General features: G+C 41.8%; 3 protein-coding genes across 10 annotated transcripts in view; 2 read left to right on the top strand and 1 right to left on the bottom strand.

Moving 5' to 3' along the window:
- Positions 1-26,830, bottom strand: part of DHRS3 (dehydrogenase/reductase 3) — a 161,964-nt gene that overhangs the window by 72,018 nt on the left and 63,116 nt on the right. The gene's annotated exons all lie outside the window — the stretch shown is intronic.
- LOC137671199 (arylacetamide deacetylase-like 4) lies at positions 2,553-6,342 on the top strand. Its single transcript, XM_068414612.1, has 4 exons — positions 2,553-2,747; positions 4,163-4,379; positions 4,581-4,644; positions 5,330-6,342. The coding sequence occupies exons 1-4, from the start codon at positions 2,568-2,570 to the stop codon at positions 6,102-6,104; spliced, it is 1,236 nt and encodes a 411-aa protein (XP_068270713.1). The 5' UTR covers positions 2,553-2,567; the 3' UTR covers positions 6,105-6,342.
- CFAP107 (cilia and flagella associated protein 107) lies at positions 6,828-10,009 on the top strand. Its single transcript, XM_068415090.1, is given in 5 exon segments — positions 6,828-6,908; positions 7,912-8,028; positions 8,918-9,095; positions 9,724-9,936; positions 9,939-10,009. Coding segments are annotated over 5 exon segments (660 nt in total).

Below are 26,830 nucleotides of genomic sequence, written 5' to 3'. Positions count from 1 at the left end.
AGGGTGGGAAGCTGGTATGAAACCGAAGGACTTGGTGATACTGAGAAGGAAACAACTTTTTTCTTGCCTAAGACATTTTGCCTGACAGAGCGTGAGTTGGACGCGTGGGCCTACCTGCTCAGGCGCACGGTGCCAAAGCAACCCCACTCGCACAGGCGCGTAACCTCACAGGGGACCGCCACGGCTTCATCTTCTCCTGTGCCAGCTTTCTGGTGAAGACCAAACCGGAGCAGCCGCTAAAGGCAAGGGTAGAGGCGAGCAGCTCTGGAGCAGGCTGAACCCTGCCAACACGAAGCCTGGGTGCCCCCTCAGGCCTCGCAGCGGCCGGGGCAAGGCAGGCGCAGGGCCTCCCTCACGGTAACCTGCCCCGAGGCGGCCCGCGGCTGCTGGCTGCCCCCGGGGAGGCCGCCCTCCGCTCAGACGGGCTCTCCTCTCTCTCTTCGAACTGGGGAAGATTTTGGGGAAGACGGGGGTGTGCAGCCAGATCGCCTTCAGCCGCTACGTGAGCTCCGGGAGGAAGCTGGGGCCGGACCCGCAGCTCCGGCCGCGGGACGCGCGGGTCGGCCGGGTGCTGGTGTCTACCGGCGCCGTGCGCCATCTGCCGGCCTGCGGGCGGGCGCCATCTTCTTCCCCGGCGGCGGCTGCACCGGCAGGGCGGGCCGCGCCGTTTCCCGAGCCGCAGCGCAGCTGTGCGCTGCCCCCGCTATCCTCTGGAGGCGGGGGGAATGATTCTGCCCCGAGAGCTGGCAGAAGGGCAGAAATCTGGCTGAGCTGTGCCGTCATCTTCGGCGAGCCACTGCTGCCTGCCTTGAGGGGAGGCGGCAGCGCTGAGGGCATGAGGGTGTGAGGGGCGGGAAGGGCACGGCCGGGCGGGAAAGGGCGGCGTCCGCCTTCCTTGGCTGTCGCACCTGGAAGGGGAGCGGGCAGCAAACAACCCCCCAACTGTTTGCAGATTCCCATGAAAAGATCTGCCGTTACATCGCCAGAGTAAGCGAGGCGGTGGTTGTGTCTGTCGGGTGAGTTACATCAGTACCACCCCATGGAAGTCTTTTTGCTTCTTTTCACTTCCTAGCACCACAGTGGGAACACTCCTCCTCAGCAAACCATTGCCCCAGGATCACAGATGGTCAGACAGAATTTCAGGGGTGACTATTTTCATTTCTTCCCCCCCCCCCCAATCTGCTAATACAGGGAGAGTGCAAACAGACCCCAAAGTAAGGTTCATCTATCTCACAACACAGAGCTATGCTGGCACCGCACACAAAGAAGGAATGCTTTCCGGAAGAGTTTTCTTACATGTTGAGAACTGACTAATAAACAAATTTGGAAGCTGGTGATTCAGTGATCTATTTAATTAGATGTAATCATCCTGTAAACTTCAAAGAGTTTTCTAACAGTAAAATCAAATGCTAATATATTTTAATACTAATAATACAGAAACATATAACTCTGTCCCAGTTATTTAAATAAAGAAAAATAAAGTTAAATAATTCTCAAGAGAAAATATCCTAAGTAAAGGTGACGTGCAGACTGATTAAATCACTTCATCCACAAGCCAGATGCAGTCTACACCAGAAGAGCAAGATGAACTTGAAGCACTCAAGTTCTGATCAGTGATGTTCTCACAAGAAGATCCCAACCATGCCATGTCCTTGCAACTTCATCCTACTGGCTATTGCTTATCTGTGATAACTCGCTGGACAAATACCTATTTAGCAGATAATGACACTGCTTTTTTCTTTTTTTTCTGAAGGAAAAATACTCCAAAAAACACAGGGAAAGCCAAGGTGCTGAAGGAAATTTGTATTTACAGTTATGACATTTCCTTCTCTTACTTTTATTGTCTCTTTCTGTGTACCAGCTATCGTTTAGCTCCTGAACACAAATACCCTGCTGTGTATGAAGACTGTCTTAATGCCACCACACACTTTATGAAGAATATAGAGGACTGTGGTGTGGATCCTGCCCGTATAACTGTCTGCGGGGAAAGTGACAAAAATTAACTTTTGGTCAAATTCACTTTTTTGGAAATCAGAAATTTTCACCAAAACAAATGCTGCTTTCCATTTAGATTTCAGAGTGCAAATGCAGCCCTTCCTTTAGCTGCCTGCAGGCTGCCGTTAGACAAAGAATCCCTAAATTTAAGGACAAACGACATACTCCCGGCGATTTTAAGATGAATCCGTCAGGAACGCAGGTGCTCTGCAACCCTCGGGCGCTGCAGGTTTTCTGGCTCTTTTGAAGCGGCAGCACCAGCCCCAACGCCTGAGCTGCAGGCTCCCGGCAGGACGCGGACGATGCCCTTTCTGAGCGCCCCGATGCTGCGTGCCCGGGTCACGCACTGCCTCCTTGAACCGAGATTACACCGCGCCTCAAGCCGGCAGCGCGGCCTCCCCCCGGTGCTCGCTGGCCGCCCGCACCATGACCCTGGCAACGGCTTTGCAGAGCTGTCACAAACGGCCCGTGACGCCGCCGGCCCGGGCCGCGGTGGCGGCTCGGAGGGGGGCGGGCGGCCGCTGCCGGGCCCCGCCACGGGCCGGGGAGCCCCGCGGGGCCGCCGCCGGGCCATGGGGCTGCTGCCAGCGCTGCTGCTGCTGCTCCTGCCCCTGGCGGCGCTGGCGGTGGCGCTGGCCATGGCGCTGGCCACGGTCCTCCTCGGCCTCCCCAGCTACGACATCCCGCCCGGGGTGAACCAGCCCACCAAGCTGCGCCTGGTCCTGGCTGTCCTCCTCAGCACGGCGGCCCTGGTGAGTCGCGCCCCGCCGCCGCGCTTAGCGTTTCGGGGGGCGGGGGAGTGGTTCCATCCGAGCCGGGGTTGGGGCTACACGGTCCCCTCCTTCCACCCTCGCAGGTCCGCAGCCGCCCGGGCCGGGGTCCCCCCGCGGCGAGGGTGGGCAGCCGCCGCCCGCCACAAACCCGGGGCGGCCCGGGTGAACCCCGGCCCACGGACTGCGCTGGGAAGGAGGGTGGGGAAGGAGCCTGGATTAAGCTCCGCGTACCCCCGCCGCCCTCATGTGATGCGGCTCCACATCGCGGGGGGAGTGCTGCGGGGGAGCATCCTCAGTCGGGATGCTGCTCATGTCACGGGCAAACGCCTTTCGCGTTCGGAAGTAGCACGCTAGGGCTTGTTAGCAGAGATTGCCAAACGGCAGTGTTGATTGAAGTCTCGAATTGAGCGCTGAGCTGGTGGTTTTGTCTGATAACTGCCCTCAGCTTTAGGCGAAGTCACCTTGCACAAGGAAAACTACAGCCCTTCAACTGCTCCTGCGAGGGCTGACATCTACGGTACAAAATCCGGTTAGGGCTGCTTTACTTAATCCCTGGACTCCCTCTTACAGCATTGCATAAACAGCATTAGAGCTCTTCTGAACTCTTCCTCTGTCACCTGCTGTATCTTTAAATTTTTTTTAATCTTCAATTTTCTCCTTCACTCCTTTAGCCACAAGATCACCTTTGCTAAAACACAGACCTTGTTTTACTCCACACTTTCTTACACCGTTTACATCCTCTTGAAATTTACTGACAAAGCTACCTAGCTGTCCTGGTGACGACAACAAGGGAATGGATAAAGACAGACTCTCACTGGGCATTTAAAATTGGGATATTGTTTAGTAACTGAACTGTAACAGTTTATTTGTTTGATTCCATTAATTAATTTTGTTCCCAGCTTCCCATTCATTTACCTATTACATCAGATTTATAGTCTAGCTTCTTGATTTTGCTCAGTCAATCTGTTGTGCAAATAAAAAGCAGTAACTAGCACAACAAAACTCAGCACATAAGATTTGCAAAGTCACTGAGCTTTATGGTCTAATTCAGGAATATTAGTTTATGCAATGAAGAACTATTAAAGCTTTTATTGCTGTTTCTATATATGACATTTCATTGTTGTTATCAAGTATAAATGAAACAAGAACGAGCACAAAGGTGAGCCAGGCAATTAAAATATATACTTCAAGACAGCCAATTTGGATGGCCTATATAAAATTTCTGATGTGATATTAGAATGTCACTGAATTTGAGTAATGGAAATAAATTTTTTACAGTCTGTTTCTTTAAAATTTCCCTCAAATACAGTTCAATGTAAGTATGGTGCAGAGTTTTTATACCTTGGCTAACTCAAGACTTTTAAAGAAGCCTTAATCTCTTTTACCTTTAACAGGGTAGAATTTTGGAGAAGACTGGACTTTGCAGTCAAATCAATTTTGGCCGATACGTGCGACAGGGACGGAAACTAGGGTTGGATCCAAAGCTCTTTATCCAGGATCTGCAGTTTAACAAAGTACCTGTGAGGGTTTATCAGCCTAAAGCTACCTCTAATGGGCGAAGGAGAGGCATCATCTTCTTTCATGGAGGAGGCTGGGTATTTGGAAGTCTTGGTAAGATATTTGCTGGAGGAATTATAGTTATGTAGGAAGAACATTCTCATCTTTTTATAACATTGAAATAAGAGGAGGTTTCAGCATGTGATTTGGGAGGAAGTCTGAAGACATATACATGCCTTTCTGGAATGAACACTCCCTAGCTGTCTCAAAGATCAGGGCAATAGCAAAGCACTAATGAAAATATTTCTTTTCCAGATACCTATGAAAAAGTATGCCGCTACATATCCAGAGAAAGTGAATCGGTAGTTGTATCTGTTCAGTAAGTGAACCCTACCCAGTTCTATTGTTTGGAGATGATTGTTGCTGTGGTGCCACAGCAGAGCTGCGCTGGTTTTGGAGATGTTCTTTTTTTTGCAGAGAAATTTCTATAGAATTCAGTGAAGTCCATAAAGGGACAAATAGTGATAACAAAGATTTCACAGGTCTTAACTGTTCATGCCCTGATATACTCAGAAAAGACTCAAATGGAACTGTTTGGCACACTAAGAAAATCTATAAAAGCCAATCAGAAACTTAGGTTAAAAAGTCTTCCTTGTCCTGAACATATGAACGTGTAATAAGATGCTCTGAACAATTGTGATTTATAGAAAAAAGAGTAATCACACTGTATTACTCCTGTTTTACACATAGGAAGCAGAGGCACAAAATTATTAAATTATCTTGTCAAGAATACACCGGGAGTTTTCAGAATGACTAAGAAATGTACAAAGTCTGGGTCAGACTCTTAGTCAGAAGAAAATCCTACTTGACTGAGTCCTTCAATTGAATACACAATTTACAGCTTATCTGCAATTGCTAACTGAGGAATGCCTGCTTAGGACGTAATGAATATCCTGACCTGGAGGAAAACCACCCCAAGATGGTAGGGCTGGAAGACAGCATAGGATACCATTTCCTGGAAATGACATTTCCTTCTCTTATACTTGTCTCTTTCTTTATACTAGGTATCGTTTAGCTCCTGAACACAAATACCCTGCTGCGTATGAAGACTGTCTTAATGCCACCATACACTTTATGAAGAATATAGAATACTATGGTGTGGATCCTGCTCGTATAATTGTCTGCGGGGACAGTGCTGGGGGCAATCTAGCAGCTGCTGTTAGCCAGACCCTTGCAGGTAGATCAGACCTCCCCAAACTACGTGCTCAGATCTTGATCTACCCAGGCCTCCAGGCACTGGACTTCAATTTACCATCCTATCATCAAAATCGAGGAGTCCCTCTGTTATTCCGAGAACGTGCCGCTTTCTTTGCTTTGCAGTACCTAAATGGGGATGCATTGCATATGCAAGAGGTCTTGGAGGGCTCTCATATTCCTCCAGACATGAGGCTGAAGTACAGGAAGTGGGTGAGTCCAGATAACATCCCCGAAGAATTTAAGGTCAGAGGTGTGAAGCCACTTAGGCCTACTGATTTTATAGCTGAAGTTTATGAGACAGTGAAAAGATTCTGTGAGCCCAGCCTGTGTCCGCTGTTAGCTGAAGATGCAATTGTTCACCAGCTGCCCGAGTCTTTCATCCTGACTTGTGAGTATGATGTGCTGAGGGACGACGGCTTGCTTTACAAGAAGAGATTGGAGGACAACGGTGTTCGAGTGACCTGGTACCATCTCGAGGATGGATTCCATGGAATCATAAGCCTGTATGATTATTGTGGTTTCTCATTTCCAGCCGGGAAAAGGGGCTTGGACAGTGTTGTTAACTTCCTAAAAAGCTTATAGTAAACATCTTAGATTCCACGAGTCTGTTCATGCCTCAACCTAGGAAAATATCTTCTTAGGATATTTAATATCAGGTGATGGGTAGTCAATCAAGGGCAGCCATTAACAATGATAAACAAGGCTCATCAGAACCTCAAGCCAGCTGTTAGTTGGAATATGGAATATGCAAACCTTATACAAGCTTGTACCATGCAGCAAGCCCTTATCTTTAGCTATGTCAATAAAGAACATCATTATTTTGAATGGACATCCTGGTTTGTCCCACTTTTTTAAAATAAAATGTGTCTGTCTAGGAAGAGAGACTGTGTCGTGCCGGTATGTCTGGTGTGTTGGTATAGAGGAATATGTTACTTACATCACAATGTTTTGAGATGTACTCTATGCTCTGATTCTGAACTCTATTAAGAGAAAAAAAAACCAGCTGACTTCAGCAGGTTAGGAGCCACTGTTTTGTCACCAGTAAATATGATGCAGTCTAGAATGTGGTTACCAGAGCGACAGTTGCCATGGGGACAGCAAACACAAATGGTTCTATGACCAAGCAGTTCCACACACCACCCACGTTTCTCAGCACACAGGCAGGCAGAGGTGGAGCCCCTTTCTGTCCCAGTTTTAGCACTGAACTACTGAGTAATCTTTCACCCACATAACTTGAAGGACAGTTCTGACAACCAGGGAGGACAGTGCTGGTGAGACGAAGAAATGTGATTGCAGCGCAAAAAGATGGGAGAGGATTGGTGGAAAGTTCAACCCAAATACTCTAATAAAGTTCTCATTGGAAACTGGCTGGAAGAGAGGAAAAGGGTAAGATCAGGAAAGAAGTGTGAGAGCTGGAATAGGGTGGGTCAGAACCAATGCTCTGGAGGTATTATACTACTGCAGTTGTAAGCTAGAGACCAGGCTCATCTCAGAAGAGTAATAAAAGGGAGAAGGATAAGCATCTTGCTTGGCCTACATTAATTCATTTTGTTAATGATCTGCCATTCTTCTCTCTAAGCAGGCCAGAAGCACTGCCCAAGCATGGGTCATATTGTGTGCTTCACGCTGGTCATAACATTAGCCAGTTAAAAATGCTGTAGCACTTTTTATAGCAATCACTTCAGTCTGCTATACAACTTAAATACAACTACACAACAATATATACAGCTTAATAATATATAACAACATTATACAAGAGAGGCTTCATTAACCCTTCCATAAGTTAATTCTTATGATTACTTGTATCAAAGGATCTTTAATAATTTGGATGTTGGCTGCATTTGCTTGTATAAACAAAAGCATCTTTGCTAGTAGAGCTGCTCGATACATTGCATGCCCTGCTTAAGAGCTGAGTAAAATTTTATCATTAGACATTTAACTTTGTCAAAATATGCCAGTTAGGTTCAATATTGGAGCTGTTAGGTCAAATCCTCCTGACTCTGCTAAAATTACTTCCTGTAGATTTTATTTTTTCTGGAGCAAAATGCTAGTCTATATTGCAGAGACTGGCCTGCTGCGGCAGGTGTAGGAACAAAGGGACAAAAAAAAAAGGGTTCATTTTTCAGACGGTAGTTCACATGGCAGGTGAAAGTATTTATGAATAATTTTTCAAGGGCTGTACAGTATCTTTTATTTACACCAAGGAATCAATCAAAAATTTTACAATGGCTGATTATACCAGCTGACTTTACCATCTGAGGAAAAGTACACAGCACAGACTTCTTTCCAAAGAAGTGCTTTTTAAGTGCATAGATGAAGAAAGCAGCACTGGAACAGAGCTTCTGTAATGATCAGATCGCCTTAGCTATAGTGTTGTATATCTCTCTAGTTCACAAAAGAGACTTGGAAACTCGATGGCAGGACCACGTACAGAACAGACTTCATTTGGTTCCCCGATCACAAACCAGACCAAACACTAAGGACAACCATGCTGACAAAATATGAGGTAAAGTAAAAGAAATTTCTAATGTTGTGCTTTGTGTGCCAATGTTCCAAACAGCGATGATCTTTGATTAATACTCAAATCATATCTTATATCCTTAAACAACTATATGCGTAAAAGAAGGCAGTGCAGCCCCTGGGGCCAGTTTACAGGATCCAGAGCTCCCTTGTATGTTTGATTACAGTAGGATGCCTTTCAGAGGAAGACAAATGGCACATACCTCTTGGTACTCTCTGGTTGTTTGCCAGTCTCTGCCTCAGGGTGACCAGGGCGCATGACGAAAATCAATGTTATTACCAGCTAGGATTGGGTATTGTCTCTTCAGGACATTCTCTGGGCTATAATATGAGCTTGCTGGTAAAAGAGGATTATTTTCATCAGCACACCTCCCATTCATAGGAATGAACTGCACTTAAATGAGTCCCAGATCTTTCAGAACAATACTTTTCCCACAAGTATCTTATCTGCTAGAATGTCCCTTCCACTAAGGTGCCTCCCCACCCCCAAATATTCTTATCATTCTCTCCTGACAGACAGTTGGAAGGTAGTATATGTAATGCTAGTGCACAATGAAACACTTAAGCAGCACGAGATGATCAGCTTTTCATTTGCAGGCTTAAATGTATCTGCCAATCCCTGATGCATGTGTTGAAATCAGACTAATCAGATTTCATGACGTACAGATGTAGTTGCTCAATTTAAGTGGAAATTCACTTTACTTGAAATGAAGATGCCCTTATTTTCAGGGATTAAGTTATAAGTAAAAGTAATACAAGTACTGACAAAATTTTGTGATATCACTGGTCGCACAGTCTGACTCAAAAGCCCACTAAGCTGTCTGAATGCTGTGTACAAAAACAAACAGCATGGTTTCACGTACATCTCATTTCAGGGCCTGCCGAAGCAGCTCTTCTTCAGTCATCATGAGGAACCAAGAAGACGAAATTTAGTATCGGAGTATGACGATAAATACAATAGACGTGGTTACAACCTTGTGCTGCCTGCCCTCTGCGGCTGGAATGGACGCAAGTTTCTCTGGTTTCCTCAGAAATCAGAATTCCCCATTCTTGGTATTTTTTGGCATTATTAATTCAAACAGATAGCACATGGTACAGTGGTCAATATATAGACTTAGAGCCAGGAACCTCCTCCCGTTTTATTTCTGAAAATGGATCTTGTGGTGACTTTTAGCTGGTTTCTTGCCCAGTCAGTAGCTTATTTTTCTGATTGATACAGTGGAAATGTTATCCATACAACAATAATCACCACAGGAAGCAGTGAAGGATAGTGTCAATGAACAGATTTCTGTCCCTATGCAATAATGCAAGACACTGGTTGAAAACAAAGAGAGCTGTGACATACAACTAGCAGGAGAATTCATGGAGTATTGTTATGTTTCTGAATTTAAGTGACATGTACAGCTCTGCTAACTTTTTTAATATCTTCCAGAGAGACTATGAAGAACCTGGACTCCTTACATTTATACCTTACATTACTGCTGCCCTATCAATATCTAACAGTGATTTTCCCTTCCAGCCAGAGGGTAGACATACATGCCCTGGGAACAAAAAGACCTATTCTGTCCTTAACCTGCTGTCAAAATAGTATAAATATTCCCTATGACAACTGTGGAATAAAAACACCAGGAGCAAAAATTTAATTCTATCATTGCTAACATTTAATCATTTCCTGTCGCAGAACCACCCACCAACTATGGCCTTCTTGAGTACCTGAAGAAAAAATGGCACCAGAAAGAAGTTGAAGTGATGAAGAGTGTCTACACCATTTCCTACGAAAGGCCACCGATTTCTGCTTTTGCTACTCGTCAGCTGAGAAAACCAGCTAGAACTCCTGACTTCCCTTTCAACCAGGGACATCTTCCCCAAAACGTCACTAGAATCCTGGACTATGAAGGGGTCAGAGATATCTGCAAGCCATGGACCAACTTATGAGAGACAGCAAAGCAAGGGACGCCTCTGTGTAAACTGCTTAGGGTGATCTTAAGTACTACTTAATATAGGTTGTTGCTCATATACGTAAGTGTGATCTGTTCCATGCGGAAGGAAGAGAATTAGGTTATATACACAGAGGGCTGTCTACTAGTTAGAACAAGTTGCTGCGTTACATTCTGACCTGCAGATGGCTGGGAATATTTCAGAAGATACATTAAATCACTGAAAACAACATTTTCATCTGTTGGTTTCTATTCAATGAACAGTTGCAGTAAAAGAAGAAAAAAACCAGAGTGGGATTGAACCTGAAAGGATATAAATCTCTTAATTGCTTTGTCCTTAGTTTGTTTTTTTTTTAATTTTCACACAGCTTGCTATACATTTCTTTGAAGAAAGAGGAGAAAAGAAACTTGTGTTATTCCATAATATCTGAAACATCCAAGAATAAAGTAAACATATGAAATGGCTGCTTACCTAAGGACAAGGTGAACCAAGGTTTCTCCCAATGCAGTAAGCAAGCAGACCTTGATTGCCCTTGGCTTTACATACTGAGTGGCACTTCACAGTAGATAAGCTGCAAAGTGAACTACATTAGCTGACCTTACATTACCAAATAGTAAACCTAGAAGAAATAGCTGTAGGTAGACTTTATACTGCAGGATAGGCCACCCTGATAATTTACTCAGTTGAGAAAGTATGTGAATGACCTACGTAAAAAGTGCTGACAGAAGTCCAAATGCTTATTGCACTGATGTGCAACTTCTGCGTTGAAACCACATTTGATGCAGAGAAGATATTTGCAAGGTTCAGCTGTTATTGGTCTGAGGCTCAACAATAAGCTTGCAGTAAGTTAAAGGCTTAGATTAAATATAGCTGGAATTAATTCAATGCATATTTCTCTCTTCATCAATTTTGCTCAAGATTAGCAATAATATAAATATATTTAGGAACAAGATAAAGCATATACCTTAGTCTTGGTATGGACAAGCCTCTTGCCATGGTCTGTACAGAGTTTTATCTCTGCAACATTTTAGTCACTGTGATTTAGGTTTGCTTTTTCAAGGTTGGATTTTCAACTGAAGGACATTGAGGATTCAGATGTGCGTGTAGAGCAACAGTGGCACCTATTGGCAAAGTGATTCTTCACTCATCTGTGAGATCCAAAAACGTCTGCAGGCGAGGTACGCAGACCCTCAGCTGGCTGCATGAATCAGAACGCAGCACTGTTAATGAAATCTTTTAGAGATGCAAAAGCCCTGATAATTAGATAAGCATTATATAGGAGGTTTTTTTGGCTTCAAAGCCCCCAGGAGATCAAAGGCAATTAGAAGAAATTGAAAGCAAAATAGGTGAAAGTAGTCAGCGAAACACAGCCAGCTATTAGCGCTATGTTATAAAAAACACACTCTTGAAAAAAGATCTTTAAAATAATCCATAAAGAAGGCATGCCTTACAATGCAATGAAAATTGGCAGATACAGAAATTCTTGTATCCACAGGGAAGTCCATCCAGATTAATATTGCCAACACAACTATAAAAAGTGTATTTTCCTGTTTGTTACCCATCTGCTTATATTTTTAATGAAAATACCAATCATCAGCCATGCATCTTAATGACACAACAAAGTCCATATAATGTTTAGAATTATATGTTTAGCTTAGACAATTATAAAAAGGTAGTCTCCATTTCACGCAACTCTAAGTTTGCTTAAAAATCTAGTCATCAATCATTCATGATTATTAAATATTTATAGTAAGTGAAACATTTATGGTTATTATCTACTGTACTTCTAAAACCAAAGCTCATATATGGAAAGAAATGACCAGCTTGACGTACAAGGAATTACTTAGATGTGCAAGTACCACCTATGAAATTTGTATGGAAACATTAATTCCAAATATGTAAGCTGCCTGGGCAAGGCTCCCCAAGCACGGCTCTAATCTGTTCAACTGTTGAGCCATTTGCAAGTAAAATATGTGGCTACGACACCCAAAGGAACATACTAGCTAAATGGATGAAATGCATTTTGATAGAGAGCTTCTTCAATAGAAAAATGCACAACTCTACATGTCAGCTGTGATTAATAATACCTGGTAGCAAAATATCTGCTTTGAACTGTTCAACTGCTTAGCTGTTTTCACTTCAGCAGTACTAAATGTGCACCACAGATATCTAGCTAGCTTTTTGGTGACTCAAGCCTCAAGATGAACAGATTACAGAAAGAGTCTAGGCTTCTCCATATCTTGATCTGAGTTCAGCGAAGGTGGAATCAAACACCAACCAGCCCGTAATAAAAATTGAATGAACGTATCTTTACCTCAAACACATTGCTCAAATATGCTACAAGACAAAATTTCAGACAGAATAGCACTGATAATCAAGCTTTCCCCTCACTTTTTTTTTCCTACAAAATGTAGTTGACCTAGATTATTCCAGACAGAGCTCCCCAAAACTGTGAGGTCAAGCCATTGCTGAAAACAATGCTGCAAACACATGGCTACACGAAGAATACCTCATTTATATTTGCTTGCTGACCATTCTGATTAGATCATAATCCTAGGTTCTGATCCTGTACCTCTGTTTTATTGCCAATAGGTAGAGGTAAGCATATACACAATTCTTTCCAAGTACTCTACTGCATTTGGCAGAAGTGCACTGAAGTAGGAATGGCAGGTAAAAATGAAGGATACCTACACCTGTATTTTATAGACACTAATTCTTGCTGAGACAAACAATGCTGTTTGATCAGTTACAATATTGCTGTGCTAGAGACTCCTTTAATAATAAATACCCTTGTTGTGTCTAACACAAATACATTGCCCAACTCCCTCGAATCTTCAGAAATTACAAGGACTTTTATTCAAGATAAAACCACTAAAACAGGGGTCATTTTGCCTGTGCTTCAAGAACAGGTAAAAACTGAAACAATTAAGATGTTCACAGCTGCCATGGAAAAGAAATGAGAAAATCTGAAATTTCATCATTAAAAATTTTGCAATAACTCAAAAATCCACTTACTAGTAAATACAAAACGCAGCATGAAAACTTACAACAGAAATGCTGGGTTACACTACACACTTTTCAGGAAGAGGCGATATTAATGATGAAAATAGCATAACCTTATAAAGAAAAGAGATCAACTCGAAATATAGACCTGGTGATAAAAACTCTTGAACTTGGAGACCTCTGAAATACGGATCCAGTTCAGAACTTAAGTACTCTTCTATGAGACAAGTAAATAGCTAATGTTTATTCTGGTACACTCTGATGTTGTAAGACATAATTCATTAATGTACAACAAGCACTTCGGGACTCCTGGGAATCATTATAATATGCAAAGGACTACATTTTGCTGATGTGTCAGATTTATGCAAGCTTTTTTTTAAGAAACTTTTTTTTAGTTTCAGAGCCTTGTGGTCACTTGTGACTGGAAAGCAAGAGTGCACCAGTCTCTTCAATTTTTCATGGAGCAAAGAGATGTTTTGATACAACTCTCTGTTATGAAAACATTCTAGACAGTCTTGATTGCATGAAATCAGCCTCGTATTTGAACTTCTGTGACATTAAATAGACAAAGTGGTAGTTAGAATTGATGCAGAACTCAAAGCAAGCATATTTCTTGCCTTGAAGGAGACTGATGTCAACATAGATGAGCTGCATAAACAAGAAGATAGATTCTTTGGACTGAGAATCTGTCAGGGTTGGGACTCAGACAAGGAACACTGATTCTGGCTGGCAAGTTCTGCAATAACTGGGGACTCTGGATGCCAGCTGTGAAGTGAGAGTGGTCACAGAGACTAAATGGCAGGGTTTCAGGGAGAAGAGAAACAGGCTGTTGACGAGGTTGTTCCCATGGTCAGGAGGCCTCTTTCAGAAAGTTATAAATATTCATTGGAAGGTGCTTAAAAACAGCCATGCAAGTCAGTTAACTGGTAAAACAGCTTCACTGGTCTAAATTTGAGCCCTACCTAACAGGGACACAATGGCTGCCAAGTCCTGTCCTCCAAACCTACACATTCCATTGCACTGATTTCTTTGAACAGTACCTTTAAGCACATGTAGCTCCTGGGACTGGGATTCAGACTCACCCTGCTCCCATAAGAATATAAAAAAGCTTTGTTTGATGGCAGTTACACAAGGCACACATATCTGGCAAAGCTTGTTGTCTATTTAAACACGTATTTTTCATACTGGTGATGAAAACGTCAAATTGTCATTAGTAATTAGCCTTTTCCTTTTTTAAATTTTTGTACTGTTTGTTGAACTGAGCTGAACTGATCAGCTCTTAAAAGGCACCATCTTAAAAGCATGCCATTAATACTCTTTTTTTCCCTGTAAGTCCAAGCAGTCTAAACAGATTTCACTTGAAATACACCTGTGATAATAATCTTACTGCCATATGGGGTTTTAACACTTCAGGAAAAAAAATTAGATTTACTAGCTTTTAAAAATAATTCATATTTGCTCCTTCTTTTCTAGACAGCGTGGCTTTCCTCACAGAAATAATATTATACATTAGCAGGAACTACAGCTCCCATCAAGATTTCCATCAAACAAAGCAAATACGTGATACAAAGCGCTGCATTGCACAGCTCGTAACAGTGGCACAGAGGACCACGTAGGGGCACAGTCCCACTGATTTCAATAAGATTAACTTAACTCTTAAGCAGGGTTAGGCCCTGCTTACCTAAACAAAGAGTGCCTGAACTTCCTAGAACGTAACATATTGACATTCCCTTGGTTCTTTTTTTTTTTGGTCTTGTTTTCTTGTGATTTAAAATCTACACAAGTTCAAAAGGCTATTTGTGGGAATTCACAAAGGAGTAAGTTTGGGCTATTGAAGAACTGCTGTAGAATAGAATTCTATTTTTCTATATGTAACTGTGAGGTAGCTCTGAAGCTAGTTGGTGTAGCGAAGAACTCCATTCTGGCAGCGTATAAAGGAAACAATTGTGTAGTTGCAGTAATGGGGGTATTTGCTCTGGGTATGGAAGGACCCAAGTTCTATTCAACAATGACCCACAAGGAAATTGTTATATAAGTAATATACTAGTAGTTTTGGGGCAATAACGTTTGCTAAGAAGGAAAAAATCTCTAGGCACAGTCATTTTACAGGGAGTTGCTCTTTATTGTCACATACTTTTATTCTTTCAATTGCAACAACCCCTAAGGACGTCAGCCTCATTGTGCAGAACTCAGTTGTAACCAGACAATACAAAGACAGCCCGTGGCCCGGAGAGCTCCCAAACCTGGGATTGTTTAAATACTCTGTCAGGATTTTAAAAAAATACATTGAACAAGCCAGTCCATTTTTTAAAAATAAGAACTTGGGATTGGGTGCATAAATATGTACTTACCTGCTTCAGTGCTGTAAATATGTAATTTAAGCTGCTGCCTCGTGACATATTTTGTGTCTAATTTAAGGAACTGTGTGTTTGGACAAGAGGGTCTGGATGCCTGTCAGGTAAATATTACAAGCTGTAAATTTTCACAGCAGATTTAACACTAAATTTAGTTAGCACTATATATAAAGAGAACATTGACCTGATGGTAGCCCTTGTCCTTGACAGTGGTTGGCCTGAGAGGTAGTTACGGATCCCTAGAGGAAAGCGGCCAAAGTCTCCCTTAAATTCCAAGCCACCACATTCTGCCACGGCAACCCTAACATCCTTCATATCAGCACTTTAGCAGCTTCAGCTGGCATGGAAGCTTATAGCCTTGTCCTCCCTAGTTCACCTCAAGGTGGGGAACACTCATACCACACAGAAAAGTGCGTATGGAGAAGAGGCTTAGAGGCCAGGCATTGCCTAAGCTTCTTGTGTGTCTCAGCCTAGCAGCCAATATGGGGAAAATCTTGGATTTTTAAAATTAAAAATAAAGAAATTTTGAATTCCTACAGTGATACAGAAGCTACAGCTTTGCACATGCTGGTTGCTGATAACTGCCCACAGAGTCAGGTTTCTAATTTAAACTCTTCACTTTGAGATATCTAGAGGAATGCTATAAAAATCCACTGGTTTGTACAGGCAAGCCTGCATTTTAACTCTGTTCCCTCAAATGCTTGAGCTTTGAAAGGACCTTTAGTTACGTCAGTGCTCTCACTGGACAGCCCACTCTCCCTCAGTATTCCTGATATTTTGTTATCAGTAATTTCACTTTAAAACATATACTTAGAACAATCCAAGTATTTGCTTTTGTAAAACACGTGTGGACATCTTCACCATGTAATCACTACACACTGCACGGACACTTTTCATTACTGCCATCACTTATAAATATTGAAAGCAAATCACTTAATCTAGCCTTTCAAGTGGTTTAGGCTTAAATACAGCAACCCCACTGGTAAACGCAGTCTCAGTAAAATCTCAGCCAGGTTAGAGCAGACCCAAGGCTTAGTCCACACTGAAAATAAGGGCACTGTAGACGTGTAGAGAAGCAGCAGGTGGCAGAATTTGCTCTGGTTTAGTATTCCCTGAAGACTGCACCATGGTGCCTTGGGTCCCTGAAGACTGAACAATGGTGCCTTGGGTTCTCCTCCGGCAGCTAACGATAGCTTATGAGGAGCTGTCTCCTGGCCTCTGACCCGTGACAGCCCGAGCATCTGTGGACACCGAGGCTCACTGCACGGCCTGTGCTAACCGAAGCACTGCCGGCAGTGCAGGTCTGGCATAATCCCCGGGGGCCTAGAGCCCCTCTTCGATTCAAGGGGAACGAGTACCCTTTCTTACAGGGAAGGAATTTCTACATGTTCCTTACAACAGTGCCATATCTCTGTTCAGATGATGCAGCTTTTCCAAATGTTTTCAAATCCCTGGAGATGAAAGGTGCCGTTGTTACTATTCTTTATTTCTACTACAGTAGAAACGAGGTCAAAGCAGGGTCAAAGGTAAACTGTGCTTGATTTTATTGATTTTATGCAGTCAACACAAAAAGCAGACCTTGGCACGGGTAGCTGTTAAACGGTACATGGCTGATAGACAAGGAAGCAAGAGGTCTCGCTCTCCTTCGTGAATAATATTTTTTTTTCTGTAAACAGTCCATGCACTTACCAACAGGGTACGTGGAAGACAGGACACGTCGATGCAAGCCAGCCCAAAATGACCTGCAGTGTTTTAACATGAACAACCTGCACTGTCACACAAATCCGTGTGATTTACACGCTGGCCCCTTTCACACTCCGTGATGTAATTTTTGAGGACGTTGCTATATCCAAGAAATGTTGCTCCCGCAGTTTTCAGGCAGAAACCAGCCCTTTGTCAGTGATTGAATTAAAAGGAGGCAAGGTGATCTGCCTGCAGCGAGTCAGCAGGAGGGCTGGAGAAACAACACAGGCATTTTGATCCTTATTTCCATATTTTAAACACTTGGCTAAACTTTCTCCCTCCAAAATGTTAGCATAGACCAAACTGTTCTGCTTGATGGTTCAGGCAGCGTTGTCAGGCTGTGTTTACAGGCTCAGTGTCAGACAGGGTTGTTGGTCTGTACCTGTTTCCCTGATTAATGAGTCTTTTCTCTAGCTGGTCATTTCACAGAAACAGCTTCTTATTTTCTATTTATAGGGACTATTTGCAAAGCCACCTCAGTCAGCGGCACTGAAATCTCATAATCAGCAAACTGCAACAGGGAAAAATATGTTCCAATTAATATTAAATGAGAAATGTGGTATTTTTTTTCCTTTTTTCAGAGCTGTTAATGAGGAAAATCAAAACAGCATCTTCCAGTGAACTGGTGACAGATCTAAGGTGTTAAAAGTTTAAATCTGAACACAAACAAAGCACTCTCGAGCCCCCAAATACCAACCCCGTCAATGGAAAAACGTCAAAAATGCCTGTGAGGTTTCAGATGGCCTTTTAAAAAACTGAACACTGGCACCAAAACCCTGAAATAATGGACCAGCTTGTTACCAAGCTGCAATAAATTTCATGGTTTTTTAAGGCGAATGTAGCTTTGGCTTATGGTGCTAGTTTGACAATCTTAGAAATCAGTCATCTGCTTCCGCCTCAAGCTAAGACAGCAGGCGCAGAAGCAGGGGGAATTTATTCAGAGTGCTCTAATTTTATTCAGATTTGTTAGAATAAAAAAGTGTATTTAGCTTCAGACAGTGAGAAATAGTAGCTTTTAAATCATGTCTTTTACAGAGGTTACTGCTGTGGAATCAAAATGGTAGAATTTGCCAGCTTCATAGTTAAAATAACATTTTTCTTTCCTTAAAACATATTGAGTCATAGCAAACTTCCAGACCTTTTTAAGGCCTATTTTAAGGAGACCCATTATAGCCATTTATTTTCTTCCCTTTAGAATTCTGCAACAGTAATTATTTCCTTATTTTCACATATGTGATGGAATTCCTATGTCAGGAGTACAACAAATTGCCTATATAAAATAAATATTAACATGCAGATTTACTGTAATATCAGCCACTGTATAACTAAGTTGAAATACCTAAGCAAAAATTTGCTGTGAAACTAACATTTATCATCATAGGTCCTTAAACTGCTGGAAATAGCATCGTAATATATATAACACAGCAGGGACCCAGACTATGCTTCCAGGGGGAAATTAGGAATTCTACAGCATGAGATGCATTACATACAATATGGTCCAAAGTAAACTGAAAACAGTGGAAAGATTTCCAACTGTCTGTAAAAGACTTATGGTCAGGCTGTAAATACCTAGAACTGCAGCTCTTGGGTCACAAATAATTCTATTTCTAGATTGTGATGATTCACAAGAAATCCCCCTTTTCTTGTACCCAGTTGTCCACTCGCACTTCAGAGTTTTGGGGGACATTCTTTCCCCCCTCTCTCCCTTTTTTCTTTATAGATTAAATCACACACTGTCCAGTTAGTCAGTCTCAACCTTGAAACAAGAACTGTCATAATTAGATTATGGTGGCAGGTAGCTGCGCAGCACCATCAGATGTTTTTCCTTTGGTTTCAGAGGAAGAGTCCCACGGTGAAAGCTGGATACCCCCTGCACCCTCTTCCCAAAATGTTGGGACTTTCCATAAATGATCACAAAATGTTTTAGCAAAAGATACCGACTGCAATTTGTCTGTGTTTAATTAGCCAAGAAAGCATGTGCTGGCATTGATGTAGACATGGGTGGGTCTACAAAAAAGTCACTGCTGTGAGCTCAGTATTAGGAACACAGCAACTTGTACGTAGCAAACTTGTGTACTTGTGGCAGTCTAGCTGTAGTGCAGGAGCTCAGCTCTTTTGGGGGGTTTTGCAGCTTGTACCACGTGCTGTACAGCTGTGATTAGACAAATTTATTTGCACCCAAGCTACTTAACGCTGCAGTCACAGTAGTGGTATCTCTTTGATCACCGCAAAGAGTGATAGCACTCATCCTCCCAGCTTGTATACAGCAATAAGGCATTACCAGCATCAACATTTCTCTTCTCCAAAAACTTCTGGGCAACGTTCTGGTCCCACTGCACTCAGAGGTAAAAGTCTCATTTATCCAAATCTGTTAGACATGCAAAAAGAACCCCATTTTGTAATTTCTTCCCCTTTCACTGACAGGGAAAGGCAATAACTATCCATTCACTTGCACCAAAGCTTTTGCCATCATGAGTTTGCTTTCAGACACAATTGCCTTCAGGCCTTAGAGCAAAGTGCAAAACACATGTTTGAAGAGGTTATTTAAACACTTGGCCTCTCCATGGTACAACAGGCCACCCAGGAAACACATTCCAAGACTACGTGCCTTTAAAAAATAACCTTTAAAAGAGACAGCTGTTGATGCTACACATCTAACCTCGGACATTTGGTCAGTCCGCTTAAACCTACGGCAGGCTGTGACCACCCACGTATGGAAGCCATATTCCATCATCAGCTAAATATATTCATATTGCAATGAGGTAGAATACAAAAAAACCTACAAGTCTGCCCTTACTCAACTAAGGGATCAATTCCCTAATTCAGCTGGGAAAAGTAATCAAAGCAGATTGGAATAGTCACATTCCAGCCAGCAGACAAACAAGATCGTATTGTGTGTGTATCCCAAAATAAACATCACATGAATGCTCTACTTGGCCAAGAAAATGGAGATAATTAGGAAAGGGAATCATCATCTTTGTATACTGATCTATTGACATGTTTTCGCCTAGCTTAAAGATCTGCTAAGAAGTGGAAATTACAGGTGTTTGAGGGCTTTTGGAGACAAATTTTACTCCTTTGCTGTTCAAAAAACTCATACAAACCTAGGGGGTTTTTATTTCCATGTTCTAACACACTCTTGGATGTGACAGTAATTCAGCAGGTAGGTTACTGCTATTTTGTATTTTGCAGATATGCTGCTTTTACTGGCAACTTCCATGCTTTCTTAGCCCATGAATTGCCTATTTCTCCTCCCACTGCTGCTTTTGTCATAATTTTTTATTTGAATCTTGTTCTCCTTTTAACTTTGGCACTGCATAGACACAGGAAATCCTGACCTTTGACTGGGATGGGGCAGCAGTCCTGGAGAGCCAGAACACCCGTAACCTCCTCCTGAAGTGAACAATGTCAGAGGGGAAGGACAGCCTCAAGTGGATGATCCCTTTTGAGTGCACCTCTAGCAAACATATTTCATTGAGTCACTAAAGAGGGAAACAAAAAGCCTAATAATTTTTGCTGATAATTTTTTCCCTTTCATTTTAGAGAAACATTACACTTGGTTGGATATACTCAGCCAAAAGTTTTACGAATTGAGAATCTCCCAAGCTTTTTTATTTAAAGAGCTCTTGATATTCTTTCCCAGTAAGTCAGCATTACTGCAATAAACACTGAGCCTTTCATAACCTTGCTATGTGTGATCCCTTCTGAAAGTCACTCTGCAATCAAATGTACTGGGATTTCATAATAGTAATTTGCCACACTGTCAGAAATAGGCTTATCATGCTGCTGTCACTGGTATCATGTGAACATCACTCAGTATGCTGTGCCCTTCAAATGAAAGCCAGTAGTAAAGAGAGAAAGAGGCGGGGGGGAAAGGAAGAGTAAGAGAACATTAACTCTTTAAAAAGTCAAGTACAGCCTCAGTCTGAAGTCTGGCATCTACTAATTTCCAACGCCCCAAGAAAGACATCGTTCCCAATGCCCACATGCAATTAGCAGATCTTGACTAGTTGTTGAGGTTTTAAAACTATATTTCCATCCTTTGGCACTTTTTGCAAGTGTTTTTGTGAGAAGTTTCCTAAGCTTTTCCTGTAAAAAGTCTTAAGAGATTTGGAATTCACACACAGAGCTTTATTTAAAGCAGCAGCAATAGGTAACACCCTTTAAAAGTGGTTCTCACCTGTACTAACACAGCTGAAACAGTGCTTTTCTCAAAACTTTCTCCTATAAAGTCACACACCCAGCGAACTCTACTGATTTCCACGGTTGTGTCAATGAATCAGGAGAAAAAGAACCACCATGTAGCTTAGATTGACCAAACCAACTTGAATGATAGAAACTTGACTGGATTTTTACAGTGACAAGTGTCAGTGCTGTGATTGCTCTTAAAGATTATCCAGAAGCCTATTTTTATTGAGTAAATAGAGAAAAAATATTAGTCTGGTCAATTCCATAGATTCTAGCAACAAGCATAAACTACAGGCTTAATACTGCAGGGTTGTTTGGGCTATGGATTAGATTGATTGTGCCTGAAGAGGATACATCTTGGTGGATAAAGCTTTAACACTCATAGCTGTTCAGGCTATTTCTGAACAGCTTGGGAAGGAAGAGGAAGAGGAAAAAACCTCACTAAATCAACAAAACCCAAAGCCATAATATTGGTAATGGCTATAATGTCTCAGGTTACATTTTAAAACTTTTTTCTCCACAGGAACTCATATTATACAAGCGATCTGGTCTTCAGGTAAAGAGGTAATGCTAAACTTAAGATTTAGGATTTTCAAACATACTGAAGTTATTTGGATACCTCCAATTTTTAGCATTTTCCAGACAGCATGTGCTCAGCACTTTAAGGTCAAGTTCCTCAGGATATCTCAAGTTGCACACTCAGAATCAGTAGTTACTTTAGAAAGTGTTTGCTTAAGTCATTTGGTTGTTTTAAGAATTCATTTTATAAATTGCCTGAGACACCCACAGTGATATTTAGATGCTGTGGGGGGACTTCCCTGTGAATCAATCAGCAATGTAAACCAACCAAACTAATGTATTTCTAATGTCACAGTTTTGACACTCAGTGTGGATGTCTCTTCCAGTAATGTTTCTCATTTATTTTAGACCACTCCAGTTTTTTATCTGGAAAGTCTAATTTTCCAAGTGACTCTGAAAAAGACGCAATAAAAATCTTGTGAGCTAATGATTGCATCTCCTGTAACAGCTTCATATCACATTGAGGTGTGTGTTCTTTATGACTTTATTTATCGACAGACTCAAGAAATTGCCACAATTTGGTCCATGGAAGTTTCAGGCTGTACTGTTCTCCATTCTTTTGTAAAGAACACACATGTGGTTTGAGGTTCTGAGATGGCACAAAGGAAACCTCACAAAACTATGTCTGCAGTCACTTCACATCGCAGAACCGCACTTCCAACATTGCACTGCACTACTGTGGAAGTGAGCAGTAATTAGAGTAATTTTGTGTGGTTTTTGTGCCTGCAAAGCACATTGAGTATCAAATTTGCTTAAAAATATTAGGTAGGATTTGAATACTGTAGCATATATTAGGCAATCTGTTAAAATATAATTAATCATTGTTTTCTATTTCTGTTGGCTGTTACATATTATATTTTACCATAAACATAACTCCTGAATGACTCAAGTACTTTATTAGTAAAATTAAGTATTTTTATGATTATTTTTGGAACTGTTGGAGGGCATAGAGGGTAGAGAAATAACATCAAGAATGATACCTGGTCATATTCCATGGACAATCAACCTGAAATGTAATGCCAGGGCCTTCTACAGAAATTATTCATAACGAGCTCCTCATGAAGGTGTACCATTACTTCCTGTTCCCTCTCACGGACTCAGGAAATCTGTTTTGTTGACAGTAGTCTGCTTTGGTTGTTATAGAAATGCCTTCAACTACGTTGCCCAGTTCCTTCTGATCCAGGGTTAAATTAATTCAAAAGACTGCCTGCCAGGATAGAGGCCTAAGCTCGTGTCAACATGTCTTTAGAAATGCATTAACAAGTTGCTCCACATGTATAATTAATAGGGACGAAGGAACCCTAGACTGTCAGAAAGTCTGTACTCCGTCCCACTACATCTCTTATGTTTCTTGATACTTTCTTTCCTTTTTGATGTTATTTCTAGAACATTGATATAGTTCACCATATACTACTCTTGGAAATGTAAATCTTATAAAAGCAATAACATCGTAATAAAACTATTTTGCCTCCCCATGCATCTTTTATACAGTGAGCTCAAAGTGTTTTAACAGAGCTTGATTAAAAATTAAGCCTCTGTGCAGCTGTGTCAGGCAGGTAAGTAGTATCATATCCATTTTACAGATGGTTAAACACACAATAGAAAGGTTAACTGCCTTGTGCATGGCTGCTCACTAAGTTAGCTGCGCTGTTGGGAGTGAGAGCCCAGACCTGAATAAATAATCAATTTCTTGATTTGGTAGCTGATACACAAATCAGAGAAATGGTGTTTTCAGTTTCACTAAAACCAATTTTCTTCTAATGATCTTTTAACCAAGTGAGATAAAACAAAAAATTTAATTTTTGTCAACCAAAAAAATTAGTTTCATCTCAAAGGAAATCATATTGAACTCTTTTGCTAAACTGTATATAAAGCTTAGGTCAAAGTCAAAGAGAAATCTGTCATTTTGAAACCACAAGTTGTTTTGAGATGACTCTGTTGGAAATAATTTGTTTCACCAGTGAGTTTTGACAGGTGAACTGGCTGGTACCTGGAACCACTTTGAATGACAGTGCTAGCCTAAAAGGCAGCAGTTTAAGCCTGAGCTTTTGTTCCTTCCTGGTTTGGGACTCCAGAAATCACGTTCCAGGTAAGGCAAACTCAGCTGCACAGTGTATGCTGTGCTGACAATTTGGAGAAAGAGATTTCTCCCTCCATGGCTCCGACAGAGCCAGCCATGGACCGCAGGAAAGCATCCCTCTGTTGAGTTTATGCTGTGGTTTTGGTGAAAGGGCAGAAGGTAGAGAAAACAAGCACCGTACTGTGGGAAGTGGGATTTGACTGAGTGATTAATTCTACCATCCAGCTGGCAGACACAACAGCTGTTACTATTACAGTCCTGATAGCATTTAATTTATTTTAAAACCCTATCTTAAAGCTTTAATTTCCCATCCATTTTAAATCACTTCATCTGAAGGTGGCAGCAGGGGGATCATCTAGTAAAGAACATGGAAAAAAAGACAGCCAAGTCTTACGTGTCACTTTATAAGACAAAGCTTCTTATACTTTTCCATTTAAAATTCTCTAGCGCTGCAATAGAAGACACACCAAAATCCAGGAGACTTGACAAAGGTTCATTTTTGCTCACAGTAGGCAGGTGGAGAGCAGTTTTATAACCCCAAAATTATTTCCATAAGGAAGTGAGTGCCCTCACTTACACCTTCCCTTTCTGAGCCATCCTGTTAATAAGAAAAATGAACAGTTGGCATAAAAGTTTAAGAATAAAGTCTCAGGAATCTATGGTGATATAGATATGAAACAGGCAAGGAGAGAAGTTCATCAGGAACTGCAAAGGAAGGCTTGGAGAGGTAGAATAAGTCCTGGGTTTCCCCTGTTGCCTGTAGATGCAGGCCAGGGTCTTCACCTTGCTGCAAAAGGGGCATGAGATGGAGGCTTGCAGGAACAGTGTATCTTGCTGACAGTGAAATTTCAATTCCTGCATCTAAGAGAAGAACAGATGGACTTCAGGATGGGCAAACGGGCAACTGAATGGCAAGCTTTCCTTAAATAAATACATAGAACATATGTCCTTGGAAGAATCCAAAGGCATTTTGCTTGATAAAAGCCTATCCAGCAGGGGGTCAGTGGGGAGTCTTCTCTTCAGTAGCCGTGTGATTTAGACCAGGTTCTCAAAGATTCAAAGTGGTAAAATAATAGGAAAATTTGAAATCTATTATTTTCTGTTGAAACTCAGCTTTGGAACTGATTCCCTGTGTGACCATGGGTTTCACAGAGAAACCATGCTAAGCCTCAGTTTCTGTGCATTTAATACAGTGAAAGGGGTATGTAAAGTACTATATGCAACGCTACGCCAAAGCGTGCTACCTTACGTGTGTACTCCATACAAACCGCACCCAGTGATGCTGCAGGGATGAAAATGAGGTAGCAGTAACGACCTCATATCTTAAAATCTTTTCCACAAATATCTATTAAATCAAAGAAAACCTAAACCCAAACCAAAACAAAGCAATCGGTCTAAAATTCCTATCATTTGATACAACATCTGGAGAAGTAATAAATTAAACCAGCATGGCAGAGATACTTCTCCAACAGCTTAGTCCAGACAAAGCAATTATCTCTGATTTTTGTTTTAATCAGGTCACCAGTCCTATGTGCAAGATAATCCCTCCCTTCATGCACCATAGAAGTTAAACACTCCCATACCCAACACATCCCTCAAGAGATTAGTGTGTCATCTCTCTACAGTTCAGCTGAGAAGCAATAATGCTAAAGTTTGGTGCCTGTGTTCAGTAATACACAGCTCTGAAGTCTGCAGTAAGAGGGATGCAACAAAACAGGAAACATCTGATTTCTCTGCTCTCTGCATTTTAAGGCTCACCAAAAAATATCTGCCTGTCTCTACATAACTCTACCACCAAGGAGATTCTACCAATGACCCCTCACAAGCCTGGCTAACATAATTACTACTCCAGGCCCCTTTACAGCCCCTGCTGAGGACATAGGTATGTCTATACTACTTGTTCTGACAAGCCTTTATTTTCCTCAGTGGAAAGGTTATTGTTGTGTTTGACTGTGGTGCTCTCTGCAGCCGGCCTTTCCTACTGGGCATTCACACTGAGCTAGGTTACAATCTTGCTTTATCTGGTGAGAGGAGATGACTCACTATTTGTTCTGTAAGACTACAAGGAGACACCTTGAAGCAAAAAATGGCTTTGAAGTGCCAGCTTGCTTCACAGAGCAGATGGCTGGGCTGGGCTGAGGTTAAAGACATTCATTATAAATCCATCATCAAACTAGGACATAGATGTACAGTGATTATGAGATGGAGAGAATGTGCTTAGAATGACTTCTATGTTGCTGCCTGAGCTACACAAGACTGCAGTCAAGTTTTGGTAAGCAGGGTCAGATCCTCCTTTCACAGACCGGAGAGCAATAGCACTGAATGGAGAAAGAACCTGGAAAGGCTGTATGGCCTCTCTTCACCCAGAATGTCTGCAATCTCCAAAAAATGCCACCTATAATCCTAAATAAAATCAGCATTCACCCTGCAATGCCGAAACCACAAACTCAGGTTACTAATGTACACACAGATCACCAGTACAAAAGGCCCACATGGAGTTATTTCCTTTCTTTCTGTAAGAAAACGTAGAGAATAAACATGCACACATACACGACTGCAGAGTTTCCATTGTCCAGGCAGAATCTTCATTAGGTAAATCAGCATATCGCAGTAGTAAAGTTAATGGAGCCCTACCAATCTTTATCAGATAAGGACTAGATCCCAACTAATTTAGTAGTGAAATCAGAATCAAGGCCAACATACAACTACAATTATTTTTGTCAAAACATACTTCATAACATAAGAGAAAGCAATTACTTCCTCTGATGCCCTTGCACAGTCTGACAAAACACACACTACGCAGTGGTGGATAATAATATGCCAATACTGAAGAAATCAGCCTGCCACAGGAAGAAAGCAGTGAATCCACTTACAGAATATCTCCTTGTTCTGTCTTTTAAGAT

Source organism: Nyctibius grandis, chromosome 17 (genome assembly GCF_013368605.1).
Source record: "Nyctibius grandis isolate bNycGra1 chromosome 17, bNycGra1.pri, whole genome shotgun sequence".
In the NCBI taxonomy this organism is placed as follows: domain Eukaryota; kingdom Metazoa; phylum Chordata; class Aves; order Nyctibiiformes; family Nyctibiidae; genus Nyctibius; species Nyctibius grandis.
Note: the sequence above shows the minus strand (reverse complement) of the source record. Positions and strands in the feature narration are given on the sequence as shown.

Coding starts and splice junctions, on each gene's coding strand:
- LOC137671199 (XM_068414612.1), top strand. CDS start 2,568: ATGGGGCTGCTGCCAGCGCTGCTGCTGCTGCTCCTGCCCCTGGCGGCG. Junction 2,748..4,162: donor TCCTCAGCACGGCGGCCCTG/GTGAGTCGCGCC, acceptor TACCTTTAACAG/GGTAGAATTTTGGAGAAGAC. Junction 4,645..5,329: donor TCGGTAGTTGTATCTGTTCA/GTAAGTGAACCC, acceptor TCTTTATACTAG/GTATCGTTTAGCTCCTGAAC.